The following is a 16,518-nucleotide window of genomic DNA, read 5'->3' on the forward strand; positions in this document are numbered from 1 at the left end:
GGCGGGCACGGCCGGCGGCTCACCGCCCCGCAGCCCTCCCCTCGCCGCGCGGTGCACGCCGGGCAGGCGGCGCTTGGCGGGCCGGGGGGCGGCCTGACGGGTAGGTGGCGGCCGCCATGTTGGGGGGTGCGGGGGTGCCGCCGCGCCGGCGGGGGACCCTGAGGGGGAGATGAGGCTGCGGCTGCCCGGGGCCAGTTTCGGGCACGGGGTAGCGAAGGACGTTCTCGCCGTCTCGCGTGGCAGCTGCTTCCTGAGGCGAGGGGAGGTCCGGGCCGAGGCTACGTTCCCCCCAGAGAGGGCGGTTGGCCTCCCCCAGCCCGACGTGCTTCGCCTCGGGGGGAAAGTTTTTCCTGGAGAATTTACTGGTGATTTTTCTTCCGGGCTGAGTTCATGAACGGGGCTGGGTGACAGGTTTGAGCTTAAAACATCCATATAGAAAAAGTGCAACGCGATGACCAGTGCTTCTGGCCAAGGCAGGTGTAATAGGGAAAGTGTATATATATGTATCCAGAGCTAATGTCTGTTGTTTTAACTTTTGTGGGTTTTTTTTCTTTTTTTTTTCTTGTCCAGACAGGAAAATAATACCCATTTTGGGTATTATACTGAAGCCAAAGCAGAAAAACTGCACATAAATAACAGAAATTGAGATTGATCATGAAGACTTTTTGTGGAAGAGCTAATCCAACCACTGGTGCGATAGAGTGGTTAGAAGAGGATGAGAACTATGACTACCACCAGGAAATCGCAAGGTATGCTGGGAAAAGTAGCTTGTCGTTCCACTTAAGCTACAAAAAAGAGCAAACCCATCTTGTTTTTATGACAGTTTTTGGTTTTATCTTTGTAAAAGCTCCAGAGGCATGAGATGAGCCTGTAGGACAGTCTAAATGTTACAGTGCGCTGTGTTGTACAGGGCAGAACTGTAAACGTAGAATTTTGTAAGATGTTCTCCAAGTCATTTCCTTCTAGATTTTTTAAAATCGTTCTCTGAAGTGCTGATCTTAATGCTGAGAGCAACTGAGTTGTGGCAAAATGCATTGACTAAATTTCTTGTAAATCCCTAGTGCAACAAAGAATTGCCAGTTGTCTGTTCCTGCAATAACTTTTTAAGAGCTTAATGTAACAGCCAGAGAAATTGGGAAGAATAGATTTTGGTGTATTTTTAAATAGTGTGACCCATGAAGAAATTTGGACCAAAGGAATTTAAATCTTGGTAACAAATAATAGACGCTATGTATTGCTCTGTATGAACCTCTTTCTGTCACAGCTGTTACTTCACAGCTGTTTGTCCATAGGTCTATGTATTGGGTCTATTGCTGAAGAGAGGATATATGCCAACAGTTAATTAGTTCATTTATATGGTGATGACCAGATCACTGAAGAGACATTGTTTCTGAGATGTGGGAAACAGTTCGGATCCTCAGAGAGCATGTCAGTTACCTGCATGTTCATGGGCCGTGAGGACCAGCTGCCTTAGTAATTACTGAGAAAACAAAGCAGGCTATATAAGATCTAGCGGTTTGGGAGTGTTTTGCAGTATGTAGTATTTTGACTGCAATTTTTTTGTTGTAGGTCACGCTATGCAGATATGCTTCACGATAAAGACAGAGTAAGTATAGAAGCAAAAAACTTCTGAATGGTGAGGAAATACTAATTTCCTTTCACTTGACTAGCTATCAATGCGTGATTATACAGGTTTCTCTGAAAGATGAAATGTTCAAATTTGTACCCTGTAAGATACCAGATCTGCTGTTAGATCAACAGATGTCATCTTACTGACTCTAGTGTTCTGTTGTTTGCTAAAGAACATGATATTTACATTCAGTAGCTGATTTTGCTGTTCTACATTTTACATTTTTGACAGAGCACGCTCATTAGATGAAATTTCAAAGACTGTAAATGTGAATCTGGGTCTCTTAGTTTTTTGTAAAAATTTAAGTAGTCTATTCTTTTGTGGTATTTTTAGCTCTTATTTACTGCTTAGGATTGATGAGAAAATTGAGGTACCCAATCTACAGACATGATAAAGTCTGGAGTGAATGGTTTAAATGTTCTTTCTGCTCTAGCCATGTAGTCAACCATTTCATCAATAACCCTTTTAAAGACTAGACTATGAGTCTTGAATTCATACTGTATTGAAACATGCCAGTGGGATCAGCCATTTAATAAGCCATATGTCTAAGAGATTAAAACATCTCTACTGGAATTATATATCAAAAGTGTTAATTAGAATTATTCGGAAAGGGATCCAGCAGACTTTCCAGATTTATAATGTCCAGTGATAGTGTACTATTTGGAAAGGCTTGATTAATTATTTGGAAGCAATATCTTAAAATAGTCTGTTAATTGAGTAAATGTAAGCCTATATTTTGATATCTATACTGTAGCTGACCTATGACAACATTTGGTTTTTTTTCCTGTTAGTGCTAGTATGCTTGTAGCCCCGCTTAATGGCACATAACAGTATTTGCACGCATTGCTTTCCACGTATGAATGTTTTCAGTAGATGTAGAGAGGAATCTAAATCCAAGATACTTTAGCTCTTGTGCTGTCATACACACTATATATGACTATTTGAGTGGTGCTGCAGGGGAAAAGTAATCAGAAAAACAGTAGTATCTCACATGGAGATTTTTTTCTTTGCTCCAGGATTTTTATTTGCTCCAGAAAATATATTGTGTTTGTAAATTATGCACGCGCTATAAATAGCTGACTGATCAATGATGATGTGAATATTGTGGTAGAAATTTATGTACTTTAAATGGACTGATCCCTCCGAAACCGCTTGCTTTTGCTGAAAATGGCTTTGGTGTGACCATATAGAATAACAAATGTTTGTAGGCCTTTCTCTAATTATAAACTCATATTCAGAGAATGCAAGATTTCTGCATAAAAACTGAAAGTATAAATTGATAAAAGATTGCTGATCTTTTTTTCTTCTTTTTTCCCCTCCACCTTTGTTTCTTGTCCACAGAATGTGAAGTATTACCAAGGTATTCGTGCTGCAGTAAGCAGAGTAAAAGAAAGAGGTGAGAAAGCAATTGTTCTAGACATAGGGACTGGCACAGGACTCCTGTCTATGATGGCAGCTTCAGCAGGTGCAGACTTCTGCTATGCAATTGAGGTAGGCATTTATTACAGGTTGCATGTACTTCTGCGTGCGTGTTCATACCTTCTTTTTCGAGCTTCAGTGTAGTTGTTCCGTCTGCATGATCAGTGGAGTTGATGCTGTTTTGTGCTGTGGCTTCTAAAGTGCAAGCTTGATAACCTTTATGTGTCAAAATCACTTTGATCTTACAAGAATATAGTTGAAAAGGTATAATACATTTTTCATTTTGGGGATAGTTTTTGTAAATGTACAGATTAAAATTACTATGTCAAGTTTTATAGTATTTTATTTTCCCTACATTTATTGAAACTCAAGTGTACTACGGAAAACTTTAATCAAGGTTTTGAAAAATCTGAGTATTCTTGCTGATATTCTTAAGTTTCAGCTCTTGGAGATGGGTTCTGAAGTCTGTTGTTATTTACAAAAACAAGTTATTTTAAAAATAAATTTGTTTACTGTAAATACTAAAATATTCTTAAGGTGTATTCTTGTCTTTCGAAAGTTTAAATTGGAGTTGCTTTCAGAGACGAGTGATAGTTTGTAACAGGGACATTGGAGCTCTATGAACTTTTGAAGTGAGGCTTGCTGTCTTGTTTCATGGTAATAAACTTCAAACACAGGAAAAGATATAAAAGATGTTAAAAGTTCTTGCACGACAAAGTATGCTGCATTTTGTCTTGGTGTCTTGTCATTTTTGAAAGCTAATGTTACCTTACTAGTTTGTTACACTCTTGCTAATTACAGGTTTTCAAGCCAATGGCTAATGCTGCTGTGAAGATAGTGGAGAAAAATGGTTTTCGTGACAAGATCAAGGTAATCAACAAGCACTCCACTGAAGTCACAGTTGGCCCAGGTGAGAAAAAGAGGCTAGGATTAAAAAAAAATGGGCAAATACCTCAAAACCATGAAGGAATATGTCTTTTTCCTGTTTTCTGAATGTTTTAATTAAAACAAGCAAATTCTTAACTCTTTAGAAAGTAACATTGGAAGTTTACTTCCAAAGGAAGTGTTGTAATAGTACTTCAGTAGTCATTTGTATTTCATAGTAAACTTCTAAAGGAAAATAATTTGGACTCTTCAGATTCTTTGGCAGGAATAAGTTTTTTAATTACTTGTGTTTTCAGTGTAGCATCTTCTAATATTACAGTATTAAATTGTGTCTTGTAGATGGAGATATGCACTGTCGTGCAAACATCCTGGTAACAGAATTATTTGATACAGAGCTGATAGGAGAAGGAGCTTTACCAACCTATGAGCATGCACACAAGTATCTTGTAGAGGTAAGAAAACAGAAGTTGATAGTTTGTCAGATTTATCTCTAGAGAAACTTTTGTCTTTTTTGGAGTAGGATTTAGGCTTATGTGTCCTTTGTAAATACATCATCAGCTGTGCTAATTTTTTATTCAGTGAATAATTTACTAGATGAATTCCTAGAATAAAGCTATTGGAGTACACATTGTAAATCACAGGCTCTGAAATTACACTTAGTTGCTTTGTATTAAAACTAATAACTTTCTGGTTAACAAATATCTTTCAGGAAGGCATCCAGTTCTGATTCCTTAGTAGTTTGTTCCAATCCAAATAGGTTCCAAGATGTTTTAGAAAATTAATTATTTTTTCTCCTCCTAAATTTGATGGGCTTCACCTTCCAACCATTAATTATTTGTTGTCATTTTTTTTTTCCCCCTAAGGAGCTCTTTTCACATGTTTTTTTGCCTGTGGAAATAGTTTAAGCGCAGTAGTCACGTTAATATCCAGTGGGGTCTTTTGATACGTAATCTGTGGGTATAATTTAGGGCTTTCTTATTTACCCTTTGTAATTTTTGCCTTTAATTAAAATGTGGATGGCAAAACTTTATTGAGGTTTCTAAGTTTCATTTCACCAGTCTTACATAAAAAGGCAATGGCACTCCATAACTTTTTACTGCTGTCCATACATATATCTCTAAATTGTAATTAGTCCTTTGTGTAAAAGCATTGTTCTTGGACTTCACAGTTAGGTCGTAGTTCACGGCGAGTTTTTTTAACAGCTTACACGTTTTCTACTCTTTAAACATGGATACAAAATTGTCGTTGCATAAATACTTGAGCCATTCTTTTTCTTATTTACTCATTGCAATCGCAAACTTTTTAAAATGTTGATAGCTTAGTTGTTATCTGCCTTGAGAAGCTCACGATAGATCTCTTATTTCAGAATGACAACGGAAATGCAAGTTTAACTGAGGCTAGTAAACTGATAGTGTTGCATGGTTAAAGTAATCTGGCCTATTCACTGAAAGTGTATTGTATTTCACAGCTAGAGAGACAAAAGAGAATGTTCTGATGTTACAGAAGTCTCTGAAATAATTTGTGTTTAAGATTTCAAAGCTCCTGGTCCAACTTTTCTTTAAATTGGTTCACATTCAATTTTTATGCTCGTTAATAAGTCAAATTTGTTGAATGTGTTTACCCTTTGTTTTGAACATGCAGGAAGGATGTGAGGCGGTTCCTCACAGAGCAACAGTTTATGTCCAGTTGGTGGAATCCAAAAGAATGTGGTCCTGGAACAAACTGTTTCCTGTTCGTGTCGAAGCGGGGGATGGTGAAAAAATTATTCTCTCACCTTCAGACATGGAGAACTGTCCAGGTGTTCCTTCTGTTTGTGATATCCAGCTGAACCAGATGCCTTCAAGTGACTTCACTATCCTTAGTGATGTGGTGACAATGTTCAGGTAAGGTAGGCATTGTTTTGTTCAAAACAAAATTTTCCTGTTACACCATTTATGTAACTTCTGTATTCAGCTCAGGAAACTAGTGAGAGTTTCTGAAGAATGCTGAACTTTCTTTTTACAATTTTGATGCTTCTCCACAGTGTGGATTTCAGTAAGCCAGTGAGCAGTGCTTCTACCTACTATAGAGTGCAGCTGGAGCCTGTAAAATCTGGCAAGGCACAAATCGTACTTTCCTGGTGGGATATTGACATGGACCCTGCTGGGATGATAAATTGCACAATGGCTCCATACTGGGCAAAATCCACTTCTGATTTCCAGGTAAAATACTGAGCCTTCAGATACTATCATCAGATGACTGCCTGTAATTATTTTGAGTAAAGGCCATACTGGGTGTTTTAAGCAGCTGTTCCTTAAACCATTTAGGAACTTTGCTAATGTTTTATATATTGAAAGATACTAAATAAACAAATAATATAAATGTTAACCTAAAATGGGTGCATACTAAAGTTTTCTTTAATGTAAAACTTAAATGTAATCTTTAATGTAAAGTTTAAAACCTGAAGCTGCCTTCCGGAGTTGACTCCTCCTTTGCCTCCTCAACCTCCTTCTCCCCTCTTGCTTCCCCTCTCTTCTCTTCTACTTTCAAGAAATAAAACAAAGATTTCCACATATTTTTTCTTAACTAGTCTCTATCACTAGTCAAAATACTAGTCTGTGTTTTGCTTCCATCTAGTTCTTCTTCTACTAAATTTTCAAATAAGTGTTAAGTTCACAGTAATATATTTATACTCCCTTAAAAAAGGCTGTTGTGGGAAAATGCTGGGTTGATACTGGATATTTAGGAGAACAGGAGATGACTATTAAATCAGATTCACATGGTTTTGTATTAATGTATTTACTAGTAGGATCAACTTAGTCAAAAGGAAACTAGAAAACAATTGTTTGCACTTGCTGTGTTTGAGAATAAGATTGGAAACTATCAAGTTGCAGGGCGTTCAGTCAGCTTAGAATGACTGATCAGCTTGGAATATTTGCAGTGGAGAAAATAGCTTTTTGAAACAAAATAGTTTTGCTGTCATATAAGAGTGACATGAAGTGACCTCACTTGATGCATGAGGCTCCAGCCACTGGTCGCTGTCAGCAATTCAATACAGGTTTCTACCATTAGTGAACTATAGAGGTGAAACAGCATTAATAAACGTATTTTGTATTTGGTTTTCATTTGATTAAAATATGAGCTTAGCTAGTCCGCAAGCCAGTGGTCTGAGGCTTATTCTTTTGTAAGAGATCTATATAAAGTAAGTTTATTCTATATATGGTATTAGTCCTTATTCAGCCGTGCTGACCTGAACAAGATTCTTTCAACTAGTGGTACGTCAGTGCTTCAAAGTTGTGCCCATTCTTACTGATTGATTTCCTGCTATTTGTTTACTTTCTTTTTATTATTTATGAGTTAATTCCTAAAGTTTTGTTTATCAACCCTTTTCAGTGGAGAGATCACTGGATGCAGTGTGTGTATTTTCTTCCAAATGAGGAGCCAGTTCTCCAGGGTGAGATGGTCTACCTGACTGCCTGTCGTGATGCGTACTCTGTGTGGTATAAGCTGCAGAAAGCCAGGTAAGCATACACGTGCATGGAAAAAGGATGGTATTTTATTCCAAGCTCAAGTATTTGCTGCTCTTAGAGCAGGCATTTTGTGGAAGAGTAAGATAAGAACCTAAAGACTAGCAGATTATTAAAAGCCACTTCATGGGCAATGCACAGGTGAAAAAAAAACATGCAATGCATAAAAACACAGATGAGGTTTGGACTGCAGGCTCTTGCCTTATACCTGGTGGCATTCTGTGACAGAGAAACAAAAACCACTTATGGTTGGTTCTGGAAATCCTAAAATGTAGCTCAGGTGAGCTGGCATGTAGGTAAAGGACTGAAATAATTGCCATTCTGTCTCTCTTTATTTTCCTAGTCAGCACTGTCTTTTTGAGATTGATGCCTTTTGCTCAGCTTAAGAGGAGCTTAGTCATGTTGGTTCTGATGACAATAGCAGCCACCATTTTTAAAAATAAGTGCCAGCTTTAGAAGTTAAATGTCTGAATTTTATGTGCCTTTTTTACTTAGGAATCCAAATGAGTAACTTGTTTTCTAAAATATCAAAGCCTAAAATACCTAGCCATCACAGTTAGTGGGAGAGTTTGGGAGGTTCTTGGTTTTGTCTTTTTAAAAAGGTGAAAATTTTCCCTTTCTCTTCTTTTAATTTGGAAATGCAAAGCTGGAAAAAAGGTCCCTGCAGAACTGGTAAATTTGAACAAGTAACAGTGGAGTCCATATGCATTAATGTACACACTAGTTAGAATGCATAAATGTACCTGTTTGTGAAAACACCTTACTGATGCTGTAGTTAATACTTCGTTGAAACCCTTTTTCAGAGAAGGGGAGAATAAAGCAGGTGTTCGTGTTGAGAGTCCTGTTTGTAGATGTCAGGCTCATCTTCTTTGGAATAGACCGCGCTTTGGGCAATTGAATGATCAGAACAGAACACACCAATACATCAAATCTTTGATGAAGGTGAGTGCATGTTGCCTGTAGGGGTTTGGGTTTTTTTTTTGCTTCTGTGATAGATGCTTGTGTTGTTTTATTTGCAGTATGTTTCTCCCTCGCTAAAGGACTTTGCTTACAAAGTATATTTTATTTACATCAGCAGATGTGAGTTTTATTTTGTCGTGAGAACTTTGGTATTACTTTAAGCAGCCATTTTTGCATATGGATTTGTAGTAGCTCTGGAATAAGGGCACCCTATACATGTTTGTGCAAGCTTTCTCTGACCTAAACCGAGGGATTACATAAACATCACTTACACTATTCTGTTCTGCTTGCAGTGGTTATGTTAATCACCATATCTCCCAGTCCTTAGCTGATATGGAATTGTATTAAGTGGGGAAAAAAATTCCCACCAAAATGTCTAGAATTTGAAAGCCTTTTCATCTGGAATAGGAATAGTAATGACTATTTATTTTCTATAGGTTCTGCAAAGAGATAGTGTTTGCCTCTGTATCAGTGATGGCAGTCTGCTGCCTGTGCTGGCTCACTATCTTGGAGCAAAGCAGGTACAGTAGTTCTTCCTGTTTTTCTGATCTTTGCATGTCAGTATGGTATTTTTAGTTCTCTCAATCTAGTTCAGCATTTTCAGCCTGTTATTTAATTATTTCCAGTGCCTCTTCAGTGACAAGTGAGAAGGAGGCTCCCATTATGTTTAAGTGGCGGTTAAATTGATCTCTGATCAATCTAAAATCTAGGGAGATAATAATTACCAGTTTTGATGTTTACCAGTGTGTAGCCTTGAATGAAAATGGTGTTCTTCATTCCCCACTTATTCCTGTTTGCCGTCTCGTATCTTGGTGCTTTTGGAAATATTCTTTCTACTGACCTAAGTGTCTGGCAATTTTTTTCTTCTTTTATGTTTGCAATTCCATAAGTACATTTATTATCTAGTCTAAAATGGAAGATCTGTAACAGTAACATAAGAGGCATTAACAATGCTGAGTCTGTGTGTGAGAGCTGAGAGCTGCCTCGCTGTCTCACTTATATGTGTGCCTTACTTGGTGTGTTCTCTTGTGGGGCTCTTCAAACTAAAATCTAGTGTAGTTTGACTGAATATCTGGGAATGTGTAACATAATATAATCCTGAGGAAGATGCTAGGCAATTCATAGAAATAAATAAACATGCTGAGTTAAACCAGTGATCTATAGCCCCTGTATTTTGGTCTTTAGTAGTGGCTAGTCACAGATCACATGGGCAGACACAGATTTCCATAATATTTTCCTAACCCTGTTGCAGCATATTGCTTAACTATTCTCCAGTTTTGAATAAAACTTAATTATTTTTTCTTACTTTAAAGGGCTGATGTGCTGCATTGCACATCTTGAGCTCTTTCCAGCTGATACAGTAAGATCATGTTAAACAATGCTTACAAGGAGTAAGCTCACTGGCAATATGCTTGCATTTGTTCACGATTAAATATATGCATAAAGCAAATGTTAATATGCTTTGTGCAACTTAAAAATGGAAAATAAACATTTGCATTCTGTTGGGTTTTTCTCTTGTATAGCTGTGAAAACAGCATTATTCAGCCCGTAGTTATTGGAGGTGGTTTTGGTACATGACAGCGGGCTGTGGAATGGATGCATGGTTCTTAGGAACTGTGTTCACTGTGGCATCAAAATAGTCCCTTCATTGTTCATTTACATATTCTTTTAATTAAAGGTTATAAAGCTAGTTTGACTATTGTGTATTTTCTTCAGGTGTTTACATTAGAAAACTCTGCTGTGTCCTGTTCTGTCATGGAAAAAGTGAGTATTCGGTTTTCTGTTAAAGCAGTCGATGAACTCATGGCATTTCTAAGGCCAGAGCTGATGCCTTTGATTGTCCTTGCATCAACTGCATGGAGGTTAAATCGGGTTAAAGAATGTATTCGGTCATACAATCTGACAAAACTGTGGGAGATGGGATATATTGAAAGGAGGAATTGCTCTTTATTCCTGGTATTCATACGGAGCTTTATGCACATACTTGGAAGAATACATCCCATTGGAGATAAATCCAGTCTCATAGCTTTAGCTACCACTGAACAGGCCACTGGGGAAGTTGAGCTCAGCAGAGTAAATTACGGTTGCCAGTGCTTGATCTTTCCTTGCAGATGCCTTTTGGCTTGTCTGCTCGAGCTGCTGCTCTGCTGCCATCATTGCACTGGGGATAAAAGCCAAGCTATTTGTTTCTGAGGCCTGGTGGAATGTGAAAGCATCCCGTAGCTCACACCAGTTTTACCTGGAAAGGGGAACCTAGCAGTTGTGTCTTCCAGCTGAGGCAAGTTGGGAATGCTTCTCTGCTCTTTGGCTCTTAGGAGATGGTAGGCAGTGGTTCTTAACTGCAAGCGATATTTCAGCTGGTTCTTTAGGGTAGAGCACAGAAGGCCCTGCCAGTGGAGGGGAGGCTGTTCAGGAGAGGCAGCTAGTGTCTAAGTGACTGGAACCAGCTTCCTGAAGTCATCCTTCGGCTGTGTCTGTTTTAGTTGGAGCTACATATTTACAAGAGGTCTGTCTCAGCATGTGGCTTAGGAGTACGGAAACCTCAATGGTAGGCAAATTGCAACACAATCCTGGTCTCAAACGGAAGCCAAATATGTGGTGTATTGATAGTTGAAGTAATTTTTATCTTTCTTGACTGTCCTTCCCATATGCTCCAAAGCTTAAATGAATGAAGGTGTTATCTACCTTTCATATACTTAATTGAAGAAATATGTAGGGCATGTGCTTTAGTTCCCTAGGTGTGACATGTTGACTCTTAAGTGCATACGCCCTTCCAGAATAGACTTGTATCATCCTGATGAATTATGGTAGGCAGTTTTTAAAAAATTTCTTCCGGCTATTGATTTGGGGTTTTTTTTGTTTATTTAATAAAATTATTATTTTGGTATGGGTTTGAGTGTCAATTGTAGTTTTTGATAAAGACAGTATTTTTTTTTTGTTTGTTTGGTTTTTTTTTTAGTTTCTTAAAGCAAATGATCTTGAAGATAAAATAAAAATAATAGAAGCACGTCCTGAGTTGCTGACATCTTCTCATTTGGAAGATAAAAAGGTACGTTACAGTTGTCCAATACTGAATTTCAGTGCAGTGGTGGGGAGCAGAAGGTGAAAATGAATCTTGCTTTCCTACTATGCTACTGTAACCACAATGAATCCCGTTATATCTGAGTTCGTATAAAGTGTAATGAGTAAATGGTTCAGACCTTGTCCCGCTGAAACTAAATAAGGCTTAGACTAAAGACTGTTGGGAGGATTTTCACTTTGTTTTTGAAAGGGTGTGACTTTCCCTTCCTGCATAATCTACACCAATTGTAAGGGCAGTTAAACTGGTTTCACTGCATATGTGCTACTAGTCTGTAGCTCCTCTTTCTCAAGCCACTGAGAAGATTCCAGTTTACTTGGAAGTACTAACATCCTTAAATTAAAAATTTCAAAATTCTATGACTCCTATTACAAAGCCTTCAAACCTAAAACTGCAGTATTTTCTCTCAAACTTTGTTGCAGGAAAATTAATTTTAAAAATTGCCTACTAAAAACACAAAAAGATGTCTATTGTGCAGCATATGCATTTTGCAGTAATTAAATCCTTATGGAACAGTAGAAGTTTTTATCTAAATTACTTCCCTTGCTATATTGCATTGTCAGCTATTGAAGTTATAAACAGCCTGTGTTACTGAGTTGTTGTTCTTTGTTATAATGCTTTTTATCTCCTTTCTTTGCCAAGATTTCTGTTCTTATAGGAGAGCCATTTTTTACTACAAGCTTGTTGCCATGGCATAACCTGTATTTCTGGTATGCTAGGACAGCTGTGACCAGTCACCTTACCAGCAATGTCACTGTCCTACCTCAGTCTGCGTCTTTGCACATGATGATTGTGGAATTTGAGGTGAGATTGTTTAGAACTATCCATTTGATATTTACACAAATTCACTTAAAATTGAGTACTCTTCCAGGATTTTTTAACAAGAAGTTTATTTCATCTTAATACTGTCCACGTCTCAGACTCCCTTAAGAGTTTCCTTATTTGAATGCTCTTTATTCTTGAATATTCTTATTTAAATGCTCCTTATTCTCTTACTTCTACCTTTCATTTGTCCCTGCGAAAACATGTATGTTGCTTTTCCCTCTGGGACTAATCAACTGTGCTGCATGTTTTAACACACTTTTCAGATTTCTGCAAAAACGTAGAGATTTTAAATACCTACTGAGCAAATAATGTAAATCTGAATCTTGTAATAGGAAGCAGATGTTTAAGACTAATCAACAGCAATCAGATTGAAATAAGCAGTTAATTTTCATTCCATGCTCTCTTACCTGGAGGATTTACTTTCCTAGAACTCAGAGCATTTTCTAAGGAAGCAAGCATTATTCTCTTCATGTTCTGGATGAAGAAACTGAAGTATACAGAGTCTTGACTTAAGATTACTCAGCAATCTAGTAGTAGAGTGTTGAGTAACATCATGTCACCTGAACCTCAGTTTTACATTTTTATGTACAGGGTTGTGGTCAGAGATAATTTCACATAGCTATTTTGGTAGAACATTTAGCATATGTTTCATTCCATTAAGCCATTTCCAAAGCTATTACTTCAGTTTTACCTTTTGCTCTTTATTCAGTGGTGGATCTAGACTCAAAGTCTGTGGTTTTTAAAAAATAATCTCTGCATTTACCAGTTCTTGGTTAGACAGAAGGAACAGACATAGTGTTGTAAGGTATTCTGCAGAACTGGTTTTGTAGGCTATTCCTTCTTGTCAGAATAGAGATATGTCACTAGAGTTAAGCAGTTAGCAAAAGCTGGATCCAGGAGAAAGAATTTGATGAAATTATTTCTGTTATAAACTTGTTTTCTCCATAATTGCCATTAGCAGTATGCTACCTATCTGATTTGATAGTTCTATCAGGTATACCATTCAGAGATTGTTTATAGTCACTCTAGTTCATGCTGTATTCAGGCATAAATTGTAACAGCATTTATTTAAATGTATAGTAGTCCTGCTGCCATCTTGTAAAGCAGGAACATTTGAGATTGCCAAGTGCAACAATGAACAGGTAATAAAATGTATATAGCCACAGCTAGTGAATGTTCTTGTTCTATTGAGAGACCACTAACGCAGTCTAAGAAAAGGCAAAAGTTGAACTGAGTCATTGTCTGTCCAGTGGATTGCTCAAGTCAGTGAGAGTCATAGTATGAAGTGCCTACAATGATTTTACTAATCTTTGGCATGCTAAAGGGAAGTATGGTAGTTGAATAGGCTGTAAGATGTTTGATGCAACTGGGAGCACTTACCTGTGCTGGGTAGTGGAAATGGGAGGGACTGTAAGGGTTTAATCTTGGCAAATCCATACTTACTCTAAAGTAAATGCATGGAGATGGTAGAAGATGTGGCAAATTCTTTAGAAGGGTTGAAAAAAAAGGCTAAAGAAGTAACTGTCTTCAAAAACATTTTCCCAGAATACATCTCTTCTGATTCTTGCAGTAATTCTAACTGTTTAGAAATGTATAGATAGTCTTTACCTGACTTGTTATAAAATGACTAATCTACAGCTAAAATTATTTTAAGATTTACTACTTCTTTTTATAAAGCCAAACCAAATCCTATGGATTTTTTTAGGATTTATGGAGAATCCGGAGTCCATGTGGCATCTGTGAAGGTTTTGATGTCCAGACTATGGATGATATGATTAAAGTAAGAAAACTAAAATAAATTTCAGCACAAGTCTCAGCAAAAAAAGAGCAAAACTCACCTTGGCTTTAAAAAGTATTTAGTGACTGTTGAAAAACTTGTATGTTAGGCAGAACACTTTTGTTTTTAGTTTTTCTTAAATATGGTGGTTATTTAGTTCTTGCAAAACAGTAACTTCTGTGGCATGGGGTTTGGGGTTGTATGTTTATTCTCATTTGTCAAGCTCTTCAGTACTTTGCACCATTTTGAAAATACTTCTGTTCATTCAAAAAGAAAAATACTGTTCTCTACATTTTATTCTGAGCTTGAAATCAGATCATCTGGGAGTTGTTCACAGATGAATCCTGCTGCCCTTACTTGCCCTTGCGGGTACTTTTGAGAGAGAAAAAAGCTTTTAGACTTCTGAGTAATAGATATGAAGGGAGAGATTTATCTGTATCAATTTCTAGAGCTGTATTGTCAAGATCCATATTTCAGTTAGCCATTAGATTGCCATTTAGATTGCCTTATAATAATTGTGGAGAAGTACGGGCAATTCTAGAGTAGGATTCATCTAAAAGGAGAAGAAAAGTTAAATGCATTGTATTTGCAAAGTGCCTGTTTCTGTTTGACTACTGAGGACCATAGTCATAGCAACTAATTCATGCATGTAGTACGTATTTTCCCTCGTGCCTGAAAAATGCAGTCTTGTCCTCTTGCAGCTTTATTGCTTAAATACTTTGAGTTCAGGACACATAATTAACTTGAAAACAAGGACTGTTTGCCTTTGGATTGTTTTCAGATAGTTTATTACTTTCTTTCTTTAGAACTCTCTGAATTTTAGGGAATCCAAGGAAGCAGAACCTCACCCTCTGTGGGAATATCCTTGCAAGTCACTCTCTGACCCCCAGGAAGTTTTGACATTTGACTTCAGAAAGACCGTACCCCAACACTGTGTCAGCACAGAGGGTTCTGTAAATCTTGTACGGTGAGTTTTCTCATTGCAGTAAATATTTTTTGGTATCTTATGCCATGTTACTGAGTGCATATGACTCAATAACATGGTGTAAGTTAAATGACTGTGGTTAGGAGCAGACTGAGTTACGACATATTCTCCTTTTCCTAGTCTTCTTCTATATTTCATATGTGCAAATAATTTAAAAGTTGCTACCCATTTACCAAATCATTCAGCTGTTCAACTTTTTTTTCAAGGAAACAAGTTATTAATGCTTTTACAGCTCTCACCTAAACTATGTGAGGAATGGGTGCAGTGTTTCAGCTGTCAGTATGGTCTAAAGTACAGGTTTTGATCCTCTCCCTAGGAAAGGAAAGAGCCATGGAGCAGTTCTGTGGATGGAATATAATCTTGCTGCTGATATCTCCATTAGTACAGGACTGATGCAAATTTCAAATGAAAAGGTATTTCTTCTATCTAATTTATTACATAAAAGTTTGTAGGATTACAATGCTGGAAAATGGGTTGCTTGGCCATGCTTGATTTATGAAGTGCTCTTTGTTACGCTGTTTGAATACTGTGTAGACAGAACTAGTAGAACTGTCTGTTCATATTTTTCAGGGGAGCAGAATATGTAACTTAAAATGGCAGAGCCTGAATTGGATCCAAATGCTTGCATAGTTTGGAGCCACATTCAGAACTTTAAAATATGATGCTAGCTCAAAGTAGGATTTAATCATACAAATTCCTTTTCTTAGTTTTACAAAAGCAAAAGTTTTGGGGGGAAGAATTAAGTATTTTCGGTATTCTATCTAAATATTCTTTGACCAAATCCATTTTTTCCTCTACAATTTCTGTGCAATGTAGCGTATAGTAATTGAGGTTATGCATTCCTATAATGGAATGGGATGGCAATGGAAGTGATATCTCTATCTGATCATTGTGAACTGAACTGGGAACAAGAATTCTTGTGCTCTTACTGCATTATTACTGTCTAGTAATAATATCGCAGAGTTTTAACTGCTTTCGCTTTTAACTCTCTCCTGAAGGGAAACTGTGAATGGAATCCCCACTGCAAGCAAGCTGTCTATTTCTTCAGTTCTGTCCTTGAATCAGAAACTCCGTCAGACCTTCCTAGTGCTGTCACGTATGCTATAAATTTTGACACGAAGACGGGAGAAATTGCCATGGATTTTAAGCTATTATAAACCACTTTCCTTTTACTCATGTTCCTAAATTATAATAAACTTATACAGTATTTTTTGTATGGCAGAAGGATTTTTTAAATTGTGCTCAGAGAGAAAACTGTTCTGAAATATACTTTAAATCTTTTTTGGTTTTGTTTTCAAAATATATAGTTGGGGAGTTAGAGAGGAACTTTTTCTTAAGGACAGGTATTCCTGATAGGGTTTATATATCTATGTACACATACTTGTTATCATCTATTTCAATGTGAAACTCTGGTATTTTGAGGGTTTGAATAATGTTATGGAGCTAAAAAAA

The 16,518-nt window shown here is 37.3% G+C and overlaps 1 protein-coding gene across 4 annotated transcripts; it reads left to right on the forward strand.

The window, feature by feature from the left end:
- Positions 1 to 5: 5 nt before the first annotated feature.
- Positions 6 to 16,275, forward strand: PRMT7 (protein arginine methyltransferase 7). Of its 4 annotated transcripts, none has more exons than XM_086758489.1 (18): positions 6 to 100; positions 571 to 749; positions 1,570 to 1,606; positions 2,972 to 3,121; positions 3,851 to 3,959; positions 4,274 to 4,386; positions 5,576 to 5,817; positions 5,958 to 6,135; positions 7,307 to 7,434; positions 8,244 to 8,382; positions 8,838 to 8,921; positions 10,117 to 10,164; positions 11,360 to 11,449; positions 12,122 to 12,283; positions 14,010 to 14,084; positions 14,888 to 15,048; positions 15,383 to 15,479; positions 16,065 to 16,275. In XM_086758489.1, the coding sequence occupies exons 2-18, from the start codon at positions 655 to 657 to the stop codon at positions 16,221 to 16,223; spliced, it is 2,067 nt and encodes a 688-aa protein (XP_086614615.1). In that variant the 5' UTR covers positions 6 to 100; positions 571 to 654; the 3' UTR covers positions 16,224 to 16,275. The 4 variants fall into 4 exon arrangements, 3 of the variants coding, with proteins under 3 accessions (XP_086614615.1, XP_086614617.1, XP_086614616.1); XM_086758491.1 differs by lacking the exon at positions 6 to 100 and adding an exon at positions 175 to 343 and having other exon boundaries at positions 575 to 749; XM_086758490.1 differs by lacking the exon at positions 6 to 100 and adding an exon at positions 360 to 477 and having other exon boundaries at positions 575 to 749.
- The last annotated feature ends 243 nt before the right edge of the window (positions 16,276 to 16,518 follow it).

The sequence above is a fragment of the Chlamydotis macqueenii genome, chromosome 13, assembly GCF_036417535.1.
Source record: "Chlamydotis macqueenii isolate bChlMac1 chromosome 13, bChlMac1.mat, whole genome shotgun sequence".
Classification (NCBI taxonomy): Eukaryota; Metazoa; Chordata; class Aves; order Otidiformes; family Otididae; genus Chlamydotis; species Chlamydotis macqueenii.

What these genes read in the sequence shown, in the direction of transcription:
- PRMT7 (XM_086758489.1), top strand. Translation starts at nt 655, where the DNA reads ATGAAGACTTTTTGTGGAAGAGCTAATCCAACCACTGGTGCGATAGAG. An exon ending in CTCATTTGGAAGATAAAAAG is followed by an intron (nt 11,450 to 12,121) that starts GTACGTTACAGT and finishes TTCTTTGCCAAG; the next exon opens with ATTTCTGTTCTTATAGGAGA. An exon ending in GGTTCTGTAAATCTTGTACG is followed by an intron (nt 15,049 to 15,382) that starts GTGAGTTTTCTC and finishes TCCTCTCCCTAG; the next exon opens with GAAAGGAAAGAGCCATGGAG.